Source organism: Olea europaea, unplaced genomic scaffold (assembly GCF_002742605.1).
Source record: "Olea europaea var. sylvestris unplaced genomic scaffold, O_europaea_v1 scaffold1641, whole genome shotgun sequence".
Taxonomy (NCBI): Eukaryota; Viridiplantae; Streptophyta; class Magnoliopsida; order Lamiales; family Oleaceae; genus Olea; species Olea europaea.
This window is the reverse complement of record NW_019234064.1, coordinates 60,726-79,816: the sequence shown is the minus strand read 5'-3', so window position 1 is coordinate 79,816 and position 19,091 is coordinate 60,726. Positions and strand designations below refer to the sequence as shown.

At 33.9% G+C, this 19,091-nt stretch overlaps 4 protein-coding genes across 6 annotated transcripts; 1 reads left to right on the top strand and 3 right to left on the bottom strand.

Moving 5' to 3' along the window:
• Window positions 1–906: 906 nt before the first annotated feature.
• On the top strand, window positions 907–1,254 carry LOC111377344. Its single transcript, XM_023000422.1, has one exon. The coding sequence runs from the start codon at window positions 907–909 to the stop codon at window positions 1,252–1,254; it is 348 nt and encodes a 115-aa protein (XP_022856190.1).
• Window positions 1,255–1,724: 470 nt separating this feature from the next.
• Window positions 1,725–2,176, bottom strand: LOC111377351. Its single transcript, XM_023000432.1, has 2 exons — window positions 2,031–2,176; window positions 1,725–1,951 (listed from the first exon to the last, which is right to left on the bottom strand). The coding sequence occupies exons 1-2, from the start codon at window positions 2,142–2,144 to the stop codon at window positions 1,751–1,753; spliced, it is 315 nt and encodes a 104-aa protein (XP_022856200.1). The 5' UTR covers window positions 2,145–2,176; the 3' UTR covers window positions 1,725–1,750.
• A 36-nt stretch (window positions 2,177–2,212) lies between these two features.
• LOC111377350 (protein trichome birefringence-like 10) lies at window positions 2,213–6,911 on the bottom strand. Its single transcript, XM_023000431.1, has 4 exons — window positions 6,218–6,911; window positions 5,207–5,596; window positions 3,588–3,746; window positions 2,213–3,090 (listed from the first exon to the last, which is right to left on the bottom strand). Exons 1-4 carry the CDS (start codon window positions 6,658–6,660, stop codon window positions 2,721–2,723), a joined length of 1,362 nt encoding a protein of 453 aa, XP_022856199.1. The 5' UTR covers window positions 6,661–6,911; the 3' UTR covers window positions 2,213–2,720.
• Window positions 6,912–9,515: 2,604 nt separating this feature from the next.
• LOC111377349 (probable F-box protein At2g36090) lies at window positions 9,516–12,993 on the bottom strand. 3 transcript variants are annotated; one of them, XM_023000429.1, is made up of 2 exons: window positions 12,940–12,993; window positions 9,516–10,935 (listed from the first exon to the last, which is right to left on the bottom strand). In XM_023000429.1, the coding sequence occupies exon 2, from the start codon at window positions 10,933–10,935 to the stop codon at window positions 9,829–9,831; it is 1,107 nt and encodes a 368-aa protein (XP_022856197.1). In that variant the 5' UTR covers window positions 12,940–12,993; the 3' UTR covers window positions 9,516–9,828. The 3 variants fall into 3 exon arrangements, with proteins under 3 accessions (XP_022856197.1, XP_022856196.1, XP_022856198.1); XM_023000428.1 differs by lacking the exon at window positions 12,940–12,993 and adding an exon at window positions 11,039–12,933; XM_023000430.1 differs by lacking the exon at window positions 12,940–12,993 and adding an exon at window positions 11,923–12,933.
• Window positions 12,994–19,091: the final 6,098 nt, after the last annotated feature.

The window sequence follows — 19,091 nt, the reverse complement described above, 5'->3', positions numbered from 1 at the left end:
CTTTTCTATAGAAACCACAATGCTTTCACCAATAGAATAACATAGCAATATGTTTATGTCTCGATGGATATGCATGCAACAAATAAAACATGAATATATGCACCATGTAAAATTGCAAACCAGTTTGCATGTAAATCACCATTTAAGTTGTTAAATGATTTCATTTAAAAGTTTAAGTTGTCAGATCTTTAATATGCAATTTTTGTCAAATTGGATTTAATTTTGGGTGATGTTACGTGTACATAATGGTGTATGTATTTACACCTCCTCACACGGAGGGTGTCTACATATAATAAATTATGTGTGGATTCCCTTCATGTTATATCCTAAAATGTACACGAAGCATTATTATTATTATTATTATTTATCTTTACATTGAAGGTGTAACAAATATTATTATTATTTATCTTTACATTGAAGGTGTAACAAATAATATTTCATAAATTGATGACAAAATTCACATAATTGCGTGTATTGTACCCTTCAATCCTTTTGTTGGAGGAAGTTGAATTTATCATATTGCTCATAAATGCAAAAATGCTTGTTCTCAACTTGTCGAATAGCTTTCTCGTTTTATAATCAATGATCCCTATCTCCTTCATGATATATTCTTTAAAAAACTAGAATCATATATGCCCTTGTGATTAATGACTTTGATTTTTTTTATTTTTTTATTTTTATATGAGGAGCTTTGATATCATATTAAATTGTTTCGTCTAAAATTATTGTGGAGCTAGTGACTGGAAAGTTTTATCTGTTTAGTTGTGACAAGCACAAGTAAGGCACCAATAATGGTCATTGGCATGCTCCAAAATGGTGAGAAAACCAATGAATCCACTATGTATTTATAACAATCAATACAGAACTATTTCATCATCCCAGTAAATATTATTAAGAATTAGGAAGATGACTTTTGTTCCAAAATCCAGTTTAACTGTTTCTGCACTTTTCATTGCCCTGCTGCGGCTATGCTATACAGTTAAAGGTGGACCAAACGCCAGCATTAATGTCCTTATTTGCAATGTCAAGTCTCAAGCAGAAGGTGACCCTTTTTGGAGCAGTGTGACATATGTTCTTTTTGATTTAATGAATGTCACTCCGTCGCAGCAGGGCTTCGACTACAGCACCACTTCGCCTTATTCCACAACGGTTGCTTATGGACGCACCACTTGCAGCTGTGATCTGTCCAATAACGACAGCACCAACTGCCTCGTTTCTGCCAAGGAAACTCTCAAGACCAACTGCGGTGGTTGACTTGGCGGCCAGATGGAGCTGGTTGATTGCTCCATGAGATTTGAATACTACTACTTTGAGGCTCGGCTTGCACGACGGGCTATTAACTCAATGGTAGTGGCGCTGAGCACACCGTTGATAATTGTGTCGTTGTGTCTGGGTTGTGAGGGCGAGGCTTGTGTCCGATTAGCTAGTTGGTGAGTCAATAGCTTACCTCCTAGTTATTCAAGAAACTGATTTGTAAGTTATAACCTTTGCAATGCAGGTTCTGCTGGTTTATGTTTTCTGCTGGTTTATGTATTCTGTGTACTGATTTATTTAGTTTCCGAGTTCAAATTGTTATTTTTAATGTAGTAGTTATTGAATTGCCTCGTCTAACATTTATGTGTTCAACAAACCACAACATGGACAATATTTAGTCCATGTTTGGCACAGACTCTCTAAAACTCACTTTCAAACCTTCATCATTCCAATTATTTAGACTCTAAAACTCATTTTCAAACCTTCATCATTCCAATTAAATAATTTTGCAAGATGACACAACTTTTTTCCCATACTTCCTGATGCTTGTGCGCGTAGATGTTGCCCGGTATGGCCTACTCTCTTGCAGCATGCCCCCTTCAGGCAATACGGTGTAATAAGCGAAGCAGTTAAACCATAGCTCTTCGACCGCTATATTACATCTCACTTCCGCTTGTATCGAGGCTGCCACTCCGTCCTAAGACAGATCAAAGAAGAGTGGGGAGATAAATACCTCGTGGAGCGGAATCATTGGATATTAGCGAGTCCTACTATACCTCTAAACAAAAGGAGGTTTGTTCTCTAGATGGACGGATGTGCCTTTCTTTCACTTTGAAAATTAGGGCCGGAAAGCACTCCTTGGAAAAGAGAGAGAACTCAAAAACAATCATACAACCTTTTACAAAATTTATTATAAAAAAAATCTACATCAAACAAGCCCTGATAATAAGAATGAAAATAAAACTAAAAGGAGCATAATAGCATAAATAACATTTTCTCTTTTGTTTGTACAAAATATTGTTTACTCATTCAACTCTCTTCATATGTACCAAAACCGAAAAATAAAAATTATGTAAAATTATGAAACAGCCTAATGACAGTATCAAAAAACCTAGTATACTGTTTGTTTCTGTCTGTAATTTGCACTTCATATTCAAGTATATCCACCTTAGACGAGAACAAAATGAGACGAAGTGATCATCCATTTTGATGACTCAAAATATATGCATCGTCAATTCCTTGATCATGTGTACGTACCTTGGCCGACCGGTTTGGATTGCTTTGTCATGTCAAAAGTCGAAATCATTAGGTTGATGTCAATGATAAGAATGTCCGCAGGGCAGCAGCTTCAGGTTCTCATTTTTCTAAGTTAAGAAGAAATCAAATGCATAACTCCGTAAGTGCTGCCAACTATTCCGTGTCTTAATGTAAATGCTGGTTTAGTTGAAAAAGATGCCATAAACCTATCAAGTTGGAGAAGCAGAAGGTATTGTCAAATTTTGTCCACGAGTAAATTTTCGTTTGTGGAAGACCGCAAGGAGAAGCTCATTCCATGAATCCGGGACACCGGGCAGGCACCAATGACTGCAGTCTTGTCGGTGGAGGGGGGCTGGTCCCACTTTAGGCCCCAAATAATACAAGGAAGAATGACCGTCTTTTCTTTGCGAGGTCATACCTGTCACATTCAATAGATCCATATTCCCAGTCTTCACGTGTTCTGACAACACATCAATGACTGTTTTAAACTCACTCGAAGCTTGTGTCGAGGATGATGATGAGCTCAAGTCAGGTAGTGTCTGTAGGTGACAGCTACCACCAGTCTTCCAATCCCCACCTCTGTTCATTCAAGCGATGCATCAAATGCATGTTTGGTAGAATAGAATAAGATTTGAACTTATTTTTCTATTTTAATATTGTGATTGTGAACTTATTTTTCTATTTTAATATTGTGATTGTGAACTTATTTTTCTATTTTAATATTGTGATTGTGAACTTATTTTTCTATTTTAATATTGTGATTGTGAACTTATTTTTCTATTTTAATATTGTGATTGTGAACTTATTTTTCTATTTTAATATTGTGATTGTGAACTTATTTTTCTATTTTAATATTGTCGAGTACTATCATTATAATCCTCCCTACATCTTATGACAGTAAGGTAGCAAGATTAACAAACAAAAGGACTAAATCTCTTAGCATATAGATTAGACCAAGAAATAGTATTGATAATTCAAAGTATAAGTAAACTGGAAGAGGTAAAATATTGGAGAACTTAATTAGATTGGCGTATATGCTAACAACGATACCACAGTTGATCAAGAATCGGTAGTACCTGAAATGTACAGGAGAATAACTTCGGAAGAAGACATGGGTCGTTGTCGTGTCTATTTCATGACTTATCCAATCAATCAATGTTGTAATTGACCTTCGGAATGCATTTTCTATGCTCATCTTCATCTTGATCTCTTCCCCTTCTTGGAAATAACAACCCCTAATACACAATAAAAGGATTCAAGGTTTAAAAAATGGAATTTATATAGGTTTACCATATGTAAATCTGCATGCGTGTATCAGACTTCCTATTATGGATTATGCCCTAATTCCAATCAATAGAGCAATCTTAAGCAAAACGAATAAGAAACACAAGACCAAATACACATTTATAGTGCTGAAAAAGAAAGATGATTTCAAGGGTGATCCATTGCCCCCTAAGTCTAAATCAGTCTATAAATGAGACCCTTGAGTAATCCTTTATTTATGTAAGAATACTAAGCAACGTAATACGTGTATGCTTAGGCTCCACAAAGCCCAACACTTTCAAAAACAGCATCAAAACTACACAATAAGCTTCAAAGATGCACAATTACTTAAGCGAAGCACAAAATTTCCCTGTCCACAGATAAAACTTTAATGTGCGAGTCGAACATCATAGGAGAATCACTTTCCTTTTGGTTTTTATTTTTTTATTAATTTCCTTTGGCTTTTGAGTTTTTCGGATGAGAATACAGGCTCTTCCCAGATTTAACCACAAAATATCCATAATCAGGGGAAAGGTTTATAACACAAGGAATGAGCTGCTACAGTATATCACATCACATATTCTTTGTGAACAAACAATTTACAGCAATTGATTACCAAGGAAAATCATTAATGACGTTACGTAAGATTATTCACATGCAAGGTTCTTTCCAAATTCGCATCAATGTTGCACTAATAAAAAACCAAAAGAATAAAATATTTCACGTAGATTTCATGCCAGGTTAGAATTCCCCGTTTGAGAAGAATTTGTAAATAGATAAAAATTAGTGGTGGAAAAATGAATAGTGTTTGTGGGTCTATTGAAATGTACGGTTGAAAATGAAGTTTGATCAATTTATAAAGGGATAATTGTAATCATAGTCCCAAATCTTTCATTTTATCTCAGACTTCACCCAAACCTTTAAAAAATTCACAACTGATTCCAAATGAATGGAAATCGTTAGTTGACCTAAAAACATGGAAAATTGAGTTTTTTGACCAAATAAAACAGGGGTATTTTCGTCAGATCCCATTTCTTCCTAAAATAAACAATCTTCTTCCCCATACCATTGACAAATGATTTATAAATTTTCCCAAAAGTTGCTAATATTTATCTCTCTGCAAATAAATCCAGTTACTTCATGAACTGATGTTATGCTAGACACCTGAACATGATTAGCCTTTGTAATCTATGCTATATTGAAAACACATCCTTGTGAAATTAGATCACTTGTTCAGCTCCATAATACAATGCAACACGAGCCATATGTTCTTTTCTATCATCTTACCGAACTAGTTATGAGAATGCATACCAATACTAGCTTTTTCCATTTAAGGAAGTAATTAATTAATTCCAGGTAAAGAATAAGCAAGCAAAAACCATAAAAAAAATAAATTCGATTAAAATTATCTAAAACAAGAAAGAAAGATTACTCTCTGATGGTCTTCTCATAATTCCACCAATGCCCACTGTTGAAAACCAGCAGATCTGCATCCTTCCACTTAGCAGAGCTCCAATCCATTCGATCCAATTTCAATGTCATCTTCACATTTTTGGGACTCCCAGCCGGTGCGCGGCTTTGTAACACTAGAAACGGGACTCTGTAATACTCTACTGTGCAGTTGAAGTCCCTAAATTTAAAAATTAAAGAGCCTGAGTGCTTTGTGATTGGGCTCCCATTCACTTCATAAATTGAAGCCTTATCAGTAATAGCAGAAGATAGCATGCAAAGAAGGGACTCCCACTGGTTTCTTCCTATAGAATCTCCCACAAACACTATCCGATGGTTTCGAAGCTTTTCCAGCATAACTTTTGCATCAAATCTGCTCCATCTCAAAGAAAGAAAACGTAAAAAAGGGCAGTCACATTAATGTTAGTGTGTGGTGAAAGTTACACATTATTGTTATTCCACCATTTCAATTCAGCAGAATAGTTGGAGAATACATGCCCTAAACGGCTAAACCCACAATCCAAACTTTAAAAGCCAGAACAAAAACCTAAATATCAAATTTGCTACACAAAAATCCAAAGAGAGAAACTGGATTGGATTCTAAACGATAAAATTGAAAGTAGTCACCTATAAAACCTTGGAACAGACAAAGACTAGAGTAAAACATTTTCCCTCCAAAATTCGCCGACCCTCTGCCATTAATATGTCAACATTTTTTAATTTTCAATAATGAACATGTCTATGTTCCATTAATCAAACACCAGAAATGACAAGAAAAGTGTTTCTTGGCATAAAAAATCTAAAGCCTAATCAAATACGGCCTAAATAGCAGCACACTTCCAGATTTACAATTGTTCAAGCAAGGATTTTATCATAAAATCTTCGAACTTATCATTTGAACCCTTAGTACCTAGTAAAGTACATAACAGATATCTTAGTCAATTCATAGTTGAACAATATAGGATTAAGATTATAATTTAAAGAAAAAGAAAACCTGGGCAAGTTGCAATCTTTGGGTTGCCAACGCCACTTGGTATAGAAATTATCAGGCCTCCCATTTTCAGAACATCGAAAACCCTCATCCAAGAACATACAGTCTTTAGATTGATAAAGTGGATAGTTTTCATCATCCCACACCCAATTCCCCTCGTATATATCACACCCTCCACCACTTTCTTCAAGAAACCCAACTTTTTCTTTTAACAATGAAGAATCATTGAACTTAAACCAAGTTATTAACAACGATTTTCCGTTTAAATGATTGACGGTTCTGTAATCCAACAAAAGCAAACAGAGTATAAGGCAAAGACTGAAAAAGAAACACACAAGAACACTAGGTGAAGGCTCTAATGGCTTCAGACGCTTGAATTTCTTGAAAAAATCCAAGTGGGTTGCTCTGTAAAACCCATTTGGAGATGTATCTATGTTCTCACTCATCTTTCTTGAACAAAAATATTCTTCACTTCCCACTCAACTACTACAAAGAAAAGGCCACTTTTCTCTATTTGGTTTACAGTTTTCAAAGAAAAAGGTACAACGGACGCCAAATGGAATATGACTATGCATTCATACAGCCAACTTTAAACGAGTAGAGAGAGAGAGAGAGTAGTGGAGACAACGGAAAGAAGATAGGACAGAGTTAGAAGATGATGAGGAGGTGGGGTCTAGAACAAAGACAAACATTCATGGCAGAACGGTTGTGCAAATTGTAGTTGCACTCAAAATACAAAATTTTTGTTTAATTTATCAGATTTTCAGAATTAAGGGGGTGTTTGATAGGCATTTTTATGTAAAAATAAATTTTAGAATAGTAAATTGATATGAAATGTGTGGTTGAAAAATAAAGAAAAGTTTTTTATTTATGTGTAATATTATTTTAATAAAGAATGTGTGGTTAAAAAAAAAGAAAAAAATACATTTTGAAAAAAATAGCTACCAAACGGGCTCTAATTGAATTTCCTCATTGGGATTGTAATGGCATCCAATTTATTCAATTAATACCTTCTCGAAAGCTTTGCAGAGATGGCAGGTGTGGTGATGAATTAGAATTTTTAAATTTCCGAGAATCACAAAAAACTGTTTAAGAATTATGTTGAAATTTATAAAATTGATTTATGGATTTTGAAATATTTTTAATAACAAAATATTATAAACTGTTAAATATTGAATCGATTAAAGATATAATTGATTTGATTTTAAAATCGTGGTTGGCGAATGTTAAAGGGTAGTTTTATTACAAGTTAAGAATATGATAAATTTGGTTTCTATCCTTCTCAAAAGTTTAACACTTAGAATTAAGCTGGTTGTCTGTATTTTTTTTTTTTTTTTGCCTTTTGTTTGTCACTCCTCTCACATGCGTGTGGATCTCACCTGAATAAAAAAGTCCAAAAAAAGATTGTATGTCAACCATTTTCTAACAACATAGCATGATTCGTAATACTTGTATATTCAACCTTTTAATATTGCGCGTGCAGTATTTTTTACCTAATGAAAAATAGTCATTTAGTCCTCAAATGGTCACACAACTCATACACGATGTTGGTCATAGATGATAAAATTGTCCAAAAAAAATAACATTTAAAGTAATTTGGAATTAACCATTTTTTCTAAATAAAGAAATCTTTTTGAATAATTAATCCATTTAAAAGTTGAGATCCTCCTCCAAAGTGATTGCTCCATATCAAATAAATCTGGTCCCAGGTTCCCACCAGGATTCGAACCTCCACTCTGTCGCTGGAAGCAAGACAAATGTTGATTGATCCACCAGTTGAGCTGTGCCCCGAGAGGCATCATCAAATCCATTTTAACTACCCCTCAAGTAGCTCAATTGATGCCTAGCTCAGGTTGCGATTCTTTGGATTGTAATTTACTTTAAGGGAGTGTTTTATAGCATGGAAATGGAAAAAAAAAAGATGGAATTGGAATTGGAAATTCCAACTTTTGGTATTTAATACTTTATATTTTCCATGGAATTGCATTTCTTGAAACTTGAATTTTCCTTGTTTTGGTGGAATTTGAATTCTCAGCATATATGGTGAGAATTCAAATTCCACCCTACTGTAGCGACTTTTTTTTTTTTTTTACGTTTTTTTTTTGTTGGTAATGGAAGTCAATTCTAAGAATTATTGTAAAAAAAATATTTTCCTTTAATTGACAATTTTCATGTAAAACAAAGCCAAACGAACATAAAAAAAACACTTTTATTTGAACATTTTCCACCTGAAAAATTATATCAATCAAACACAATAATTTACAATTCCCAGAAAAATAATTCTAGACAATTCAATTCCCTAGAATTTATTTTCTAAGCAATTTAATTTTATCTTTGCAATCAAACGGACCCTAAAAGAATTTTGTTCCTTGAAGAGTTAAAAGAATATCTCAAGAAATCAATAATTGATAATTATTATTATTTTTTTCAAATCATTATTTGAAAGATATGGACGAGCTTTTTCTTATATTTTATATTAGTCATTTTCATGTTTCTTTTTGGGCCTTTTATAATTCAATGCTCTAGCTCGCATATCAAGTCAATTTCATACATAGTAGTGACAATTTCTTAGGATTGTTTGATTTGAGAAATTTTCCATGAAAAATTTTTATTTTCCACATTTTTTCTTGTTTCATTGTCAAAATTTTCTTGGCAATTGATTTTCCATTCCCCACGTGACCCCTTTCTCCTTGGTTTTGTGGAATTTCAATTCCATGGGATTGGTGGAAAATCAATTTTCCAGATTTTTTTATTTTTTATTTTTTGGCAATGAAAACAAATTTTATTCACAATTGTAACAAATTTCGTCCCTCTAATTGACAATTTTCATGAAAACAAAGCAAACGAACATCAAAAGATCCAAAATTTCAACATTTTTCAGGTGAAAAATTATATCAATTAAATACATTTAATTGACAATTCACAGCAAAACAAATTTTAGGCAATTCAATTTATTGAAATTCATTTTTCTTTCTACCTAAATTCCATTTTTGCAATTTTGAATTTCCCTTCTATAGAGGCAGAAGGGAACATACATTGAACTTGGGCATCATTGTTCAACTTCATCAAATAATTATTGAAATATGAGACAAATTATGACCAAATAGGAGAATGCCACCTTAGCTTCTTACTTCTGCTTTAGGCCTATCGCTTTAATATTTGAAAATGAAGGCACATAGCATTTCATATTAAACGCCTTTTCTATCAAACCATTATTTTGAAAGTGATTGGAAAAAAACAATTACCACCCAATTATGTGAACAAACCATTAAGGCCCACACTTTGAAAATCTAGACCGTCACAGAGAATCACTAGCGCCTTTAGCGCTAATCAAATAAAAATGTCACACAAATACGATAAAATTACAACTTAGACATCCAAATTTGACTTGGATGTAATAGCAAAAACTAGATATATAATGGACTGAGCTATTACTTGTTTCACCTGTTTTGAGTACCTCTCTCTTATTCCAATTACAACTTGATGATATATTTCACAAGAAAAGAGAAAAACTATGACAAACTAAGAAGACAAACCTGGAATCTTAAAATTTGAGCTACATATGAAAAAGGGGAGAAGAAATTTTATTTGGCCATGCTCGAACAACGTAGTATTCACAAACAGTACAAATAAAAGCTAATGCAGGTAGCAATGCCACCTAAAATCCAAAGTTTGTCTAACATGTCTTCATATTGCATCTTCTTCTCTTTGAGCTCCGTTTGCACCTTTGAGTACAAATGGCACGACTCGAGGACTTCATTGTAATTCTTGCTCCTATGGCAGCTAAGTGCTTCTCTAAGGACGAGCAAACTTTTCCAGCCATTGACATGAGAACCATCCATATCCTCCAGTTGCATGCTTAGTTCCGTCAACTTGAGAGTTGTTTGGCCCTCAGTACGGATAACCCAGAACTTCATGATAAGGATGCATTTGACTACTTCACAAGGGAGAATATCTTGGGCAGGAAGAACGGAACCAAATCGTACCACGAAATCCTTGTCTGTAGGCCAATGTCGTTGCCCTCCAAGTGGGCTCCAACTGGATAGATTAGCAGCTTTTTTAATTTTTCTGTTGACTATAATCCAACTAAGCCGGATGCCCTCCCAGAGCTCTTGCCAGAGATTTCCGTCTTTTCTTTCCCGTTCAATGGAAATGATTGGAGGCAGGCCATCGGAGACTGAAAGTGTCACTTCATCTGAACATGCAAGAAGATCAATACGAAATGGACAATTGTGAAACCAACCATTAAAGCCATTTGCATTAGGGATTCCCCACAGGACTTTTGAACAGATTGTTTTGTCTTTGTATCTGATATCCATTATAGACACAAAATCCGATGGAGAAACGCTTTCAAGCTCATCTACATCACCGTAGTATTCAGCTTCGGTCAACTCTTCAGGATAGTCGAAATTGTCATTCCATCGAAATTCAGGAACCTCGTTTACAATAAGGGGAAAACAATCTGCATAAAACTTTTTGAATCCACCAATTGACATGATCAAACTTTTGACATCATCTTGATTAGTTGAAGGCCACATAGAAGAGCACACATTTTCCCATAATCGCTCTTCCTTTGAAATAGAGCAGAATGTTGCACAAGCACAGGCTGCACTTGCCAAAGTCGCACCATCAAGACGTCTAAGAATGTCATAGAAAAGATCGCTGCTCAATGGTGCCACACTTTCAACTGATGAAACTGACATCGTTAGTCCTCCGATCATCTGAAAAAGAAAAAATTCATAGGCTGTAGTTGAGCAAGAATGAGGAGAGGATATTATATAACATTCACATCACAAAAAATGTAGTTACTTAGAATGTCAATACCATATACATCCACCACTAGTTTCCAATTCTTTGGGTCTGAGGACCCGTGGATTTGGTGGGGGGGACTATGGGCACTTAATATCTCATTTTTTACGATCAGGCAAAGAGCAAAAGTTGCAAGCTCTACTTATTAAGCCCTCTCCAAGTTTCCTGAGTTACACGATCATACTTGATAACTCCGATTTCAGCTCTGTTTCAATACAGCATAATTTTCTATAGAAGACTGGACTTCAAAATTATGAAGTGCTAGCTCACTATAGTGGATTTTGTTTTAGGATTTGATAGGAAAAAGAATTACTACGAGTTAGTGGCATGTTGAAAACAAATTTAAATGGTATTCAAATAAATCTCTATAAAAGCTTAAGCTTTTAAATCAAGTAGTTCAATATCCAAAAAGTCTTGTGACCAAGGAAAAAGAGGAAACAAAATATTTGAAAACGGCCGTTGGTCGGAATGTCCTTCTAAAGACACAAAAAACAGAGATACTAAGAGACGTGTAAGATTTCAAAGCTGGCCGGCAGTACTGGAAAAAATACACAACTTCATCCTTACCCACTCCTAAGCTGCTATGCAAATCATGCTTATTTCACGAGATTCGTACATAGTATACTAGAAGCACCAAAAATTTGCATTCAATTAGTCACCTGGTTTAACAAAAAGAAGAAAGAGCTACATCAAATTCTAAATTCACAAGAGTAATAAGTATTGAACCACTTGTGATTTTGCAAGTAGAAGTTAACAAATCAACCATTTCAAATGACTTGTTCGCAAAAAACAGATCTATTGTAGTAGGCAAATCTCTGTGCTTTCCTTGCCTCAATGAAGTTCACAAGTAAGATTAAGCTTTGATCCTCATTATCCCCAATCGATAGCATGAAACTTACTTTCTAGAGTTCGAAGGAAAAAAAAGCAATGCCTTGTTGCCCTTCTTTTTTTGTTGTCTTTGTTCCACTGTCAAACTATTTTATCCAGAATCATCAACTCACTCTCCAACTTTAAGAAGATCTTGATATGTGAACAAGACCTTCATTTGTTTACTCCAACTATTTGAACTTTTTGCATAAAGAAGACGAGGATTCCATTGAATTGTACCATTCTTCTATGCCAAGTTATATGCTTTCTGATCATGACATTCTTAGCAATTAATGAAGGATTTATGGCAATCAGTCAACCCTTAATAATCTGTGGCTTTGGACAGGGAGAAATCTTGATGCCGTGACTTAGCGGGAAAAAAGAAAACTGTAAAGACTTCAGGAAATAATTTTATTAAAGTAAACTCTTGGAGTATATTAAATTTGCCTGCAAGGCATCCTGTTTGTAGCTCTTATTTCCCACAAGTTTTGTATCATTTAAATCCTAACCCTACTTTGCCTAAACCTATTTTATCTATTCTATCCAAGATAAGTAGAGGTGAAATGGATAGAAAAACCAGTTAGATTCTGAATTACTATATAAATCATAAATCTCTAAATATACATTGCAATCAGTACATCCATTCCTTAGTTTACCAGAATCTTATCCTGTACCTCCCAAAACAAGCCCTTAAAAATTCAGAAATAAAACTAATTAAAATGCAATAAGTCACTAACTATTCACAAAAAGTCGAGTTAGCTTCTTCTTAATTTTTTTTCTTCTGTGACAAAGTAAACTCATGTTTTCTGCCGTATAGCTCAAGGCAAATAGTAATTTAATTACACAATTAAATTGGCATAATTAGACAAGATCTTCGAAAACTAAAAGCATTCAGAATGTCAACCAACAGCAGACCATTACATAATCACGAATTACCCAAAAAAAATACACAAAAGTTTAAACTCAAACCCCAATAAATTGAAAGGTTTGAAAATTAAGAAGAAGGGGGGAAAAACCAGTAAACAGGAGAAAGAAAAGAGAAAACCCACCTCACAAAGCAGCACAGAAATACTGAAGCTTGATAAAAAAAAAAAATGAATGAAAAGTAAAAAAAAAAAAAAAAAAAAAAAAAAAAATTTGCAATTTGGGAGATTTCAGCACCGATTAATAAGAACTAAAAAAATAAGAAGCCGAGAAGAGAGATTTGAAAGGCAAGACAGTGAGCTAAAATTCACTTTCTGTAAAAACTTTCCAAAGATCTTTCTCTTTGTCGGGTCCTCGTAACAAATTTGGAATGCTGGAAATCTCTTTGTTCGATTAATGTGTGTTTGGAAGAAAATAATGTTTATCTTGACACGTAAGGGTCGAATGAGAAAATGCGTGGACCCAAAAGACGAGATTAACGATGATGGAGCACCGTATATCCAGCAGATTGAACTTTAGCGGAGCTTTACTTTTGTCCGGATGTAGAAAAATTGCAAACAAATTTAAATTGGGGTAATCCTTGTTCTTGGAAGGTTGCGAAAATATGAACAGAAATTTATGATATCTGTCCCAAACCTTTAAAAATATGTATTCAGATCTCATTATTTTTATCTTAACACCTACATCTCAAATCTTTCAATAAACGCACGTCAAATGACATTTGGACTATTTATATTCAATGACATGCAATTGACCAAATTTCATCTCGAAATAGGTATAGGGCGCCAAACTAGGGCAAGCAATCACCACGATGATTGCAATTGCATTGACCAATGGAGGCGATAGTAATAGATTTAATTTATGAGATTTTTTATCAACTTACTATCATTCGGATGAATCTTTCCTATACACTTTAGGTGGAAGCTAAGAGTGCTTCATTTTTTCTTGCAAATATATTCTAAATTTAAGCCTTGCGTCTATGCATTCGATTAAAAAATAACTCACACTTGCACGCAAGGAAGTGTGTTAATGGAAAAACATAAGTAAACCACTCGTTCTTGGTATAATTGAATGGGACCATAAGAAATAATTGAACATGAAAACTTTTTTTTTCGTACTAATCCACATGAAACCGTCTTTTTCCATAAAAATCCCAAAATTTAAGAGATTCTTATCCACATTTGTAATGCTAGGTTCAAATAATGTCAAGATATGAATTTACATTCACCAACTTGTTGATATTTTTCGTTTAAGGCCTTCATGTGATTTGATCAGTTCAAGTAGAAATAGAGTTAGAACAAATTGCAAGCAAAATTTAAGGCAATAGACCAAATTCATGAGATTCTTGATTGAATTCTGTTGGAGAAAATTCACCGGATTGGAATAGAGATCACAAAATATAAACCGGAAATGTCAATAAAAAGATAATCACGAACTTATATCAATGAATGGCTTGAACATGATATCGTTGTCCTCAAACGATATTTGTCCCTTCTTCTATGAATTTGAGATGCTTCGAAGGTTGTTGACAAATGGTTTGCAAGATTATAACAAATCTTGCAAGGATTTAAGCACCAAAGCACAAGTGCAAATCCTAGAGAACTTGAAGAACACAAAGGATGAATATGAATATGACTTTTAAAAACTTTGATCTTTGATATTGGAAGTAATATGGAACATTGATGTTTTTGCCTTCAACATGGATCCAATATATATAAGCATACACCACATTTACAAAATGGTACCAAACTTTGAACCAAAAGTCACCAAATTTAAAATTACAACGAGAGAAAATGACCTCCAATAGTCAAATAATTGTACCATGCGACTGCATGGTACAAACCTATGTGGTCGCATGGTTCTCGGCATAAGGCCATGCGACCGCATGGCTATATGCCTTGCGGTCGCATGGACCAATTTTTATTTTTATTTTTATTATTGTTGTTGTTGTTTATTTTGAACAACAAATCACAACAATCCCCCGCTTGTTCAAAATTAACAAGTTTCATATTCATAATATACGATACTCATGCATAAGGATTAGATATCTTTCGATTTGAATCTAACCATAGTGTAATTCAAACAAAGTATAGTCGGAATCAAAGGTACCGTGTAGCTTTGAACCAGTTATTCCATATGAGAATACCGGTAAGAACACACACGAATACCACGTGCTCTCAAGTTCCTCATAACTCGCTTAGTGCTTTTATGGCCTTGCGCTTATTCTTTTCAACAATCTTTTAAGAGAGAAACTTCAACTCTCTATTAAGGCGGCACCACCTTGAAAATTGTTTAGGTGAAATTCTTCCAGTACTTTTGTTACCTTTAAAGGTACTTGTGTTTTAACACTGAACTTCATTAAGAGCTTAAAGCTCATCCCTCATTTCAGTAACAACCAGCATTAATTTAATTAGGATAGGATTATTGCAGATTTTTTAATAATGCTGCAACTATTCACAAATTAATTACTTGTTGTTACCATTTGAACTCGTAAATTACATTTTGAGTAATGACAGGTAGGGTTGCTGTCATTGGTGAACTTTTTAGTTAAGAAATTCCAACCCCATCTTACTCGAAGTAGATGCTACTAAATCTTTGTTTAGAGGTTTAGTCAAATGATCCGTCAAATTCTCAATTGACCTTACATAATTTAAAGAAATTATTCCAACCTTGATTAACTTCCTAATATAGTCATATCTAAAACTCATGTGTCTAGACTTTCCGTTGTATACCTCGTTGTATGCTTTTGCTAATGTGGCTTGACTATCACACATGATAGGTATTGAAGAAATATTCTTCGATCCCAAAGGTATCTCATAAAAGAGATCCTTAAGCCACTCAACTTCTTTCCCGGTATCCGATAGGGCTACAAATTCTGATTCCATAGTTGAGTGTGTTATGCATGTTTGTTTCTTTGATTTCCAAGAAACGGTACCTCCTCCTAGAGTGAATACCCAACTTGAGGTAGATTTACTTTCACCCGTGCTAGATATCCAACTAGCATCGGTAAATCCTTCCAATATTGCCGGGAATTTAGTATACTGCAGGCCTAATTTCTTGGTTTTCTTTACGTATCCAAGAACTCTCCCAATGACCTTCCAATGATTTTTTCTTGGATTGCTAGTAAACCTACTAAGTTTACTAATAGCATATGCTATATCCGGTCTTGTGCGCTGAACTGCATACATAAGACTTCCAATAGCACTAGCATATTCCAATTGAGCAATCACCCTTTCATCATTCTTTACAAGTTTTGAACTTGAATCAACCGGGGTACTATATTCTTTTATGTTCAAGTGTTTGAACTTGTTTATCACATTCTCAATATAATGTGATTGACTTAGGTGATAACCCCCACTAGTTTTTGTGATTTTGATACCTAAAATGGTATCCATTTGACCAAGATCCTTCATTTTGAATGTGGAAGATAGAAACCTCTTTGTTTCTTCTATATCGTCCATGTGATTATTCATAATCAACATGTCGTCAATATATAAACTTATAAATGTCACATAATCATGATACACTTTAGAATATAAACATCTATCTATGTTATTATGTTTAAATCCAAATGATGTTATAGTTAAGTCAAACTTCTTATGCCACTTCTTAGGTGCCTGCTTCAAACCGTATAAAAATTGTACTAACTTGCATACTTTATGTTCATTTTCAGGTAGAACGAACCCTTCGAATTGTTCCATATAGACCTTCTCATCGAGATCCCCATTTAAGAATATCGTCTTAACATCCATTTGATGAATATGTAAGTCATAAATTGAAGCTAATGTAAATAATATCCTAATCGATGTTATTCTAGCGATCGGTGTATACGTCAAAATAGTCGATTCCTTCCTTTTGTCGATATCATTTAACTATTAATCTAGCTTTGAAAGTATTTAGAGAGCCATCAACATTAAATTTCCTCCTAAATACTCATTTACATCCAATAGGTTTGGATCCCGGTGGTAGATTGACAAGTTCTCAAGTTTTATTAGACATTACCGAATCCATTTCATCTTTAATTGCATCTTTTCAAAAATGCTATCACAAGAAGACATAGCTTTTTTATAGTTTTTAGGGTCGGTTTCCACTTGTAAAACAAAAGGAATTGTTCTTACAGCATTCAATTCATTTTCTTCTACTAAGTAAAAGGAAATAAGTTTAAAATCAATTTCATCCGGTCTCAAAGACTTCTCAACTCGAGTTCTCTTGCTTCTTCGTGATTCACTAGACTCATCAACATCTTTAGAAGAAGTTTCATTACGTGTTCCACTTGAGCTAGGGATGTTTTCAATATTTTCCTTTAATTCATTATACGACGATAACAAATTTTCAAAGAACTCTACATCACTTTATTAGATAATCACATTGATTTCCAAGTTTAGCAATCTATAAGATTTGCTATTATTAGCATATCCAACAAAAGCATATTTACTGCCTCTTGGATCTAATTTGGTCATATTAGAAATTGTGTTCTTGAAATAAGCAAGACACCCCTACACTTTGAAGTATCCAATATTCGATTTTCTTCCTTTCCACAATTGATAGGGAGAAACTTTTGTATGTTTAGAAGGAATTCTATTAAGTATCCTACATGCACTTAATGAAACTTCATCCCATAAATTAAATGGCAATTTAGCATATATAAGTATGGTATTAATCATTTTTACTAAAGTTCTATTCTTCCTTTCAGCCAAACCATTTTGTTCAGGTGTCCTAGGTGCAGAACATTGGTAAATTATGTCATGTTGTTCACAATATAAGTTAAATTCAGTAGATAAGTACTCACCACCTCTATCACTTCTTAAGGTCTTTATTTTCTTATTTAAGTGATTTTCAACTTCATTCTTATAAGTCTTAAACAAATTAAAGGCTTCATGTTTATATTTCATTAAATAAACATATGTATATCTTGAGCAATCATCAATAAATATTATGAAATATCTATTTCCACCTCTTGGTAGCATGTCATTCAATTCACATATATCAGAATGAATTAATTATAATATGCTAGAAGTCCTATTAACGCTTTGATAAGGCTTTTTAACCATTTTTGCTTCTACACATGTTTTGCATTTAATGACATCATTTTCATCATATGAAATTAAGTCACAATTTCTCATGCGTTTCATGGTACTTTTACTTATGTGACCTAATCTAATATGCCATAAAGAAAATAAATCAATCATGTAAACAAAATTAACTTTATTTATTTCATTGTCAATAGTACAAAGTTTAACCATTCCTTCATATGAATAGCCTTTTCCAACAAATTTCCCGTTGAGTGATAATAAAAGTTTATCGGACTCAAAGACACTTTAATGCTCGATTTTTTCCAAAAGATTTTCACTCACTAAATTCCTATTCATATTCGAAACATGTAATATATTTGTGAGAGTAACATTTTTCCCAGAAGTGAAGATAATTTCTACACTTCCTTTTCCAATTACTTTGGACCGCACCTCGTTACCCATTTGGATCTCTTGGTCTTCATCCACTTTATTGTATGTTTTGAACAAAGATTTGTCATATGATACATGCACTGTGACACAAGTATCATACAATCAGTCAAGAACATTTCCCTTATTTGCATTTATTTCGCTCACGTTGGCTACAATCTTGTCTTGTTCGATGGAATTCACTTTACCCTCGGAGTTATTATGTTTCTAGTGTCTACAATTTTTTGCGTAGTGTCCAGATTTCCCACAAACAAAGCATCCTTCTTTGGTCTTCTTCTTGAAATTATTAAGGTTCCTTAAAGACTTCCTTTTGTTGAATTTTGTTGGAGGTTCGGAATTTTTTACAGCTAAACTTTGGAAGTGTCCTCATAAGAATCACTTCTATCACGTATTCTCAGTGCTTCCTCAATCCGAAAATGTTTTTGCAGTTGTTCCAAAGAATAATCTTCGGAACTATGCATTATCTTCTTTCAGTATCCTTTTCAAGTTCCGGGAAGTTTGACAATTATAGCCCCCCACTTAAAAGGTTTCAGGTATTTCAATTTTCACCTCCTTATACTTATTGACAATTACTTGCATTTCATGTATTTGGGAAAGAAAGGGAATATTCTCTAAAAATTTAAAATCGAAGTACTTAGAAATTAAAAATTTCTTTGTACCCTCTTCTTCCGCTTTGTACTTATTTTCGAGCGCATCTCAAATTTCCTTTGCTGAAGTTGTATTTGTATATAAGTCATATAAACGATCCGATAATGCGTTGAGAATGTGATCGCGGCATATTAACTCGTCTTCTTGGCGCTTTTGTCTTTCATTCCTCA